The sequence below is a fragment of the Merops nubicus genome, unplaced genomic scaffold (genome assembly GCF_000691845.1).
Source record: "Merops nubicus isolate BGI_N331 unplaced genomic scaffold, ASM69184v1 scaffold20250, whole genome shotgun sequence".
Lineage (NCBI taxonomy): Eukaryota > Metazoa > Chordata > Aves > Coraciiformes > Meropidae > Merops > Merops nubicus.
The window spans coordinates 17,726-25,010 of record NW_008585093.1 but is presented as its reverse complement, the minus strand read 5'-3'; the positions used below and the strand labels follow the sequence as shown (position 1 = coordinate 25,010).

General features: G+C 47.0%; 1 protein-coding gene across 1 annotated transcript in view; it reads left to right on the top strand.

Annotated features, from left to right (window-relative positions):
• KLF11 (Kruppel-like factor 11) overlaps positions 1 to 3,072 on the top strand; it is a 5,031-nt gene extending 1,959 nt beyond the window's left edge. Inside the window, exons 3-4 of the mRNA XM_008946579.1 lie at positions 1 to 706; positions 2,696 to 3,072. The exon at positions 1 to 706 is cut by the window's left edge and continues 306 nt beyond it. Coding sequence (XP_008944827.1) covers positions 1 to 706; positions 2,696 to 3,000 — 1,011 coding nt within the window. The 3' untranslated portion in view covers positions 3,001 to 3,072. The remainder of the gene's footprint in view (positions 707 to 2,695) is intronic.
• The last annotated feature ends 4,213 nt before the right edge of the window (positions 3,073 to 7,285 follow it).

The following is a 7,285-nucleotide window of genomic DNA, read 5'->3' as shown; positions in this document are numbered from 1 at the left end:
CCTGCTGTGCAAGAGAAAACAAAGGTAACTTCAGGCTACAGCAGTTCCAGAGACTGGTGTGGAGTGGATGACCGAAGACATTCCAGACTGCCCCAGGATGCGTGTGCTGCAGATGATTTAATTAGCAAAACCTCTCCAGTACATCAACCTTATGCACATGACTCCAGTGATAGTGTGACCAATAAAGGACAGCTGCTGGTCCGGCCCGTTTCACCGCAGACTCACTTACCAAAGAATTGTGAGAATGACTTGCAAAAAAGAGCTACCCCAGGGACACCTGTCCCTGTTTCAAGCCCCCAGGTTGTCTGTCAAATGATCCCTTTAAATGGACAAGGCAGTATGATCAATGCCTACGTCAAGCCTTCTACTCCAACAGTCTCAGCTCCTATGAAACCCATTTTACCACAGACAGCCCCACTCCCTCAGCCTGTACTCATGGGACCTTCTGTGCCTCAGGGGACCGTCATGTTGGTTCTTCCACAGACTGCTGTCACGCAGACACCGCAGTGCCCGCAAACAGTAATGACTGTTGGGAGCACCAAGTTACTGCCCCTCGCCCCTGCTCCTGTGTTCATCGCTTCTGGTCAAAGCTGCACCCCACAGATGGACTTTTCTAGACGGAGGAATTATGTTTGCAACTTCCCTGGGTGCAAGAAAACCTATTTCAAAAGCTCCCACCTCAAAGCCCACCTTCGCACCCACACTGGTGTGTACCATGGGGCAAGTGCTTTGTCGCTCTGGCGCTGGCTTGTGTTGGGTGATGAAAAGCAGGGGCTCGGGGGGAGGGAGTGGGAAAGGGAAGAGGCAGGTGATCAGGAAACTGATCATCTTGGAGAAGGGAGGAATGTTCATTCTCTGTGGGCAAGCAAAACAAGACAGACTTTGTTCTGAGACCTCAGCTGACCCTGTAGTGTTAGTTGAATTTCACATGCTTTAGTTGGAGTGAAGCTTTGCTGTGTCTGTGTTTAGATTTGAGTGGAATCCTGCCATCTGGACTAAGTAGAAATGAATTCTGCAAGTCCCTTTTTGAGGGGGCATGGAGAGGTCTGATGTAAGCAAACCATAGCACTGGTAGTTGGTATTAATTGTTACACAAGCAGAAGAAAGAGAAACTGCACATTTTTCCCGAATTTTGTTTGGGGTGATAGGGAATGCACTGAGATTTTGGACTGCTGTGTTAGGAAGCAGAGCTGCTGCAGGAACATAGCAGTTCATTATTCAGTTACAGAAAGGTAATTTTAAAGGTAAACGACAGCTAACTATAATTAGTCTGAGCTGATTTGCTCCATATAATCTGCTCAGTGTGGAGACAGTATACATGTGCTTTACTTACCTTTATTCTGGCTTCAGAATCTTGTTAAGTTAAAACTAACTTTCTCAGGGACTGTTTTTGATGTTGAGGGATAGATACAGCAGGACGTTGGTACAGAGCAGCTAATTCAAAAGTCTGTCTGATTTTGTTCTTCCTTGTCTCTGTTCCCCCCACTCTCCCTTGCCCCCCTTATTGGATCTCAGCTTCCATGGCAGGATTTGCATTAGTTCACCAGCTTGTCTTTATAGTTCCTTTGGGGAAAGAGCTTAAACCTCCTGTGAAGCTGATAATCCCTGTAAACCAGAGCTCAGAGGTAGAATGATGCTTATACTTCTGGCTTGAGAGCGAGTGCTGCAGGCTGCAGAATTAACCTGGTGCTACAGGATAAACAGCAACAAGTGTCTCTGAGCGTGTGCTGCTGCTGGTCCATGGGGAGCCTCTGTGTGTGTGTGTGTGCCCTTGTGTCCCGATTAAGACTAGGACATCTATGGGAGCCCTCAGTGGCCAGTCCCCTTTACAGGATCAGGGGGCAGAGCAGTTCAGCTTTCTTTTCCTACTTTTTCCTTGCACACTGAGGTGATACCACACACAACAAACACAGAACTTTACTCTCAATATCTGAAATAAAAGCAGAGCTTCTGTGGGGCTGCCTTTCTGCTGAACACTTCTGTTTTGCAGCAGAGTGTTACCATAAATTCAGGTCATGTGGTAGATGTTTATCTTGAGCTTTATGGGGGTTGGAGGCAGTAGATCACGTTGTTTAGGATAGGTCTGATGTTACACAGTGGCCTGGGATGAGCAGAAGCTGAGGAGGACAGCCTTCCTGACTGCTGTCATTGTGGGGTGTGCAGAGCTGCCCTGGCTGGCTGTTGGAGCTCCAGCTGTGTGGGGATGGCAGGACAGGCTGCTCCTCAGAATTGCTTGGCTGTGGGACTGGGTCACTGGAGCAGCAGGACTCCGGGGCTCGATTCCTGCTCAGTTCTACAGTACTTGCTGGTGCCATGCAGCAGCAGCAGAGCTGTGGTCATGCAGTGATGGGGCCAGGGGCCTGCTCCGACTTCAGCCAGTGGGCGTAAGGTAGCTTTAAACCCAGCTTAAAGAAGAATAATCTTGGATAACTGGGGTTTTGGATAATCAAAAGAAAAATAGACTCTATTAAATAACATCCAAAGAGATAAAAGGGATTAAGTGGAAATAAGTATGATTTTTCTCTGGAACACAGCTTGAGCTTAAGCTAATATTAACTACACGTGAACACGAACACAGAACTGAGCGTGCAGTTCTGTGGACTTCATTTTTGTGAGGCAGGATTTAAGTTAATTTTTTGATAAAATGGTAACACAGCTTCTCAAAAGTAAGTTATCCTTCTTTTACATCCTGCAGGAGAGAAGCCTTTCAGCTGCAACTGGGAAGGCTGTGACAAGAAGTTTGCCCGCTCGGATGAACTGTCCCGCCACCGTCGGACCCACACGGGAGAGAAGAAGTTTGCGTGTCCGGTGTGCGAGCGGCGCTTCATGCGCAGCGACCACCTGACGAAGCACACCCGCCGCCACATGGCCACGAAGAAGGTCCCCAGCTGGCAGACAGAGGTGGGCAAGCTCAACAGAGTGGCCGCGGCAGAGAAGCCGAAAAGCAGCAGCGCTCTGAGCATGCTCCTCCCGGTGACATCATCTGTCTGTCAGGGCTAGGGAGGGAAAACTCCGTGTCTGCAATTTTCTGAGGACTGGGAAGAGCTCTCATGGCTACAACAGAACTGCCAATGGCTTTTTTCCCTGTACATGTGCATACTTTAGTTCCCTTCAGTTTAGGCCCTCTGTTAATAACGCTATGTGAGAAATCTATCACGTCTTTCTTCGTCCCTTTCCTATTTGTTGTTTTTCAGTACTTGGGCAAATGCAATCACCAGCACTTCAGGAAAGCAGAACTCTTTGGAAATTATTTTGGCAATAGTGCAAAGAAGTCACTTGTAATGCTTGCTGTTAATATTTTGATGGACCGTAAAACAGGGTGATTTTTAATTTTTATACTAGCATTTTCTATACCAAATATATTTTGTATTTATTCATTTTGGTCTTGATATGCAGGCAAATTACTTGACCTGCATTAGTAGCGGTGTGCAGGATGAGACCTAGAGTTTTGAAAACTCCTTTTTCAGTAAACCTAAAGAATTGCATTCAGAGCATTTTGTAAACACGTAATATTTGATAACTCATAGTGGTTGGAATTTGCACGCTTCTGAGATCCTCATCCTGCAATGGGCTGGTGCTGTTACACCCTCATGTGACAAAGTGTGTCATTATTTTTGAAATAAACCAAAACAGATTTACTTACTTTCAGAAAACAGGTTTTGAAATATAAGTTCATACCATTTGTATGTGACTTTTGGTAGGAGTTTGACACATGGGACATTCCTGAGTCCCTGCTCCACTGGAGCAAAGTTTGGAGGAGCCAGACTGCTTTGATGGAGGTAGAAGCACAAACACTGTATTAGTAACTCTAACACTAAAAATTATGCTTTACTTTCAATCTTACTAAAACAGCATATCAATATCTGCTGAAAAATGCAAAAAGGACAAGATAACCTGTGAATTACTATCTGGGTCTCTTTATATTTTTTTTGAGTACAGGAGAAATAGAAAATTTAAGGGTTTTTTTATGTATTATGGATGCTTGTGCACCTTATAGGAAATTGTTCAAAGCTTTCATTTACCTGTATCAGAGCACCAGAGGAAGTACTGATCATGTCTTGACTTAAGAAATAGCCACTGTGTCCACCTGATGATGCTTTTCATGTGGCCTTATACTTCTCCACAGTACTTTGTATGAAATCACCCTTTTCTATTAAATGCGATACTCTCCCTGTTGAATGGGTTTTCTTTTACACTGAGTGTAAATGTGGCTGAGAGGTGGAGTCCCTGGCTGCAGGAGTGCTCTGTTGTAGTGGCAGGGCCTGAGCAGCAAACCGAAACGCCCCCAGCACGATGGGACGGCTCGGCTTCCGCGGTGCAGAAGGGTGTGCAGACGTGGTGGAGCAGAGCTGTTGTGCTGGGGAGCACCAGGTGCTCTGCTGGGAGATGGCTCACCTGATGAATGAAGTATTTCTGGAGGGCTTGTTCCTTCTGGACTCTTCTCCCTTCAGCCACTCCTGCACTGAAGCCAAGTTAAGCACTGAGCAGAAGTATTTTTCCCAGATGTGTAAATTTTGGATAACTAGGAATGCTTGCTCTCCTGTGTAGCTTTGCTGTTCTGAAATCCTGGTCTTGCTTCTCAGTGTGGGCAAAGCACAGTTCTCATTTATCTCAAGTGCAGACTTAGAATTAAATTCTATCCCTTAGAATTAAAGTTAGACTTTTGGATGTTATTTTAGCATGGGTGTAACTGGGGGAAGAGCATCCTGTCTCAAGCCAGTAGCCAATTTAGTACCTAATTATTTCTTTTTACAGAGTAACCATTTATGATGTTCACCTGAGCAAAACAGTTTTCAAACTCATGTCATAATTTCATAAATTGTCATGGGAAAAAGGATGGACTGGAGAACATGGAATTCCCAAAAGCAGGTGTCATGAGGAGAAGTGGTGGCTCCCTCCTTGTTAACATTTTCCCAGGCTGCGATCCCATGAGGTGTGTGCTGCCTCTTGGCACCCATGTCTGGGCCACGTAGGTCTTTCTCTTGTAGCCATGCGTGGCCAGCTGAGCCACAGTGTGGCTGCCTCTGTGCTCTTTGCTCTTTCTGCTCCTCCTTGTGTGCAAGGGTTATTTTGGGTTAGCCAGGCTGGGATAGCTGCTCTCTGCACTTTACTGCCTGAACTGTCTTGTTCAGTCTTTTTATTTTGAGCCTATGTTTTAAAGAAATGGAATCACATTTTTTTTTACCTGTTTTTTATTAAATAAGTATGTACTGCAACTTGTTTTAAAATCACCAAATAATTGTGAATTTTCAGGTTTCATACAGGTCCATTCCAGAGCTATGTAAATCTATCTGCATTAGGTTGTATATGTAGGCCAGTAGAAGACTGTGGGGCTCACTAGTTCACCTACCTGTAAAGGCAGGACTTTTTGGGTCCTGTTGTAAATCGGCCAGTGCTTGTCCGTTTATCGTTTTACACAATGCTTCTTGTGTATTTGCTGGAATGTGTACAACACCCCCGGGCCCCGGGGGTTTTGCATGCTCTCTGAGAACAAGGGTCTCGGAGTTCATAGCTCGGTTCTTCTAGCATGGCCTCCAGAAGCCATCAACAAAAGGGGATGGTTTGAGTGCTGCTCTGTTAGTGTTGCAAGCTGTGCATGGCATGAGTGCTGGAAATAAAGAAGAGATGAGAATTTGACTCAAAAGATGGCTGCATTTGCCCTGATTCTTCCTGTTCCCACGTACCTGAGCTCTGGCAGGGAAGTGGCTCTGGCAGGCTGGGTGACAGAGGCAGCAGCTACTTTAAATTTTTAAGCATCTCTGCTGTTTTGTTCCTCTCTGACCAGTTCCCAAACAGCAGCAGTGTTCATTTCTAGCAGGGTCACATTTTAGTGGAAGAGGAGGGTGGAATGACGGCAGCTTTCTGTCAGAGCCTTTCCCTGCCAGGTGACACAGCCTCTGCAGCCAGTGCCCTGGGAGAGCGAACTGGGAGAGCGAAGTGGGAGCAGTGACTCAAGGCCTTGTCTGCAGAAGAGAGCCTCGTTCTTGCAAGTGTGTGGTCCTGCCTCCCTCTCAGGAGAACAACTGGAAGGGAAGGCTTTGCTGCAGGATCAGTGCTCTGGCAGAGTGGCACAAACTCTTCAGGTTCCAGGCTCCACAGATCTCCATAATGCTTCTGTCTCCCAGAGGAAGATGTCCTACTTGTCTGTTCCTACTACTGTTGTTCAAGGAAGGTTTTTCTGAGCATCAAATCATACCCGAAGCAATACCTGTATTTTTTTTTGTGAATTTTTATAGTGTCTCCCTTGCTTTGCTTACACGGAAGATGATGATGGATTTCACAGTTCTGTGCTCATTTTTGCGCTTTTTCTTAGAACCAAGCTTTTGGTCTGAGCTGTCTGCAGCCAGGAGGTGCAGTTGGTACACATCTCAGAAGAGCTGGAGCCTGGAGCAGCTTCATCCTGTGAGAGAAAGCACATGGGGAAGCCTTCCCAGCAACACCTGTCCTACCACAGGCACTGTGTGGGAAAAAGTCTTTCTAGATTGTAGCTGTTCTAAGTCCATGAAAACTGTTAATTTTCTAAAGAAAAATGTATGTGTGCTCAAACGTGTCCATTGGCTTAATGCTACGTTTTGCAGTTAGGCCAGCGCTGCTTTCCTGCATGCAGTTATGCAGCCAAACCTTCAGCTTGGTGGCAGCTTGCCTGGTCTTGCCTGCAAACTGGTGGACACGGATGCGCTCATGGCTGGGATACCGGAGGCACGGCACGGCTCTAAAGCTGCCGTGCTGGCTGGGCAGAGGTGGCCCGTGCTGCGGGGTGGCTGCTCGCCCCGTGTGCTCCTCCGGCCTAGGCCACCGGCCTAGGCCAGCCCTCCAAACGTGGCTGTGAAAGCTGTGCTCGGCCTGCTCCCAGTGGGGAAGGTGGCACTTCATCTCTCGTCTCTTGTGAGCCGAATCCTGCCTCAGGGTTGCAGCTGGCTTGAGCTCATCCACTGGGACAGATCTTCTAACCGGTTTTGAAGTTTAATCCGTGAGCTCATCTGCCTGTTTACCTTCCGTTTGTGTCTGGCGGGGCAGCTTGAGGCAGGCAGGCTCTGCCCATGAGAAGGCAAACTTCTTCCTTGCGTGCAGAAGGAGTAAATCATGACTCAAAACCTGGCAGCCTGCATGCTAAGGAAACGATGAGACAGTTCAGGAAGATGCTGTGAAGCCTCAGCCACGTCTGCTCGCAGTCCATGCAGCCCATGGGACTACTGTCCCTGCAGTGGGTATGTTAGCACTGAGGTGTTCTCTTTTCAGAATGGTTTCATCCTCTGTCCAGTCTTGGAGTGCAAGAGGACGAAAT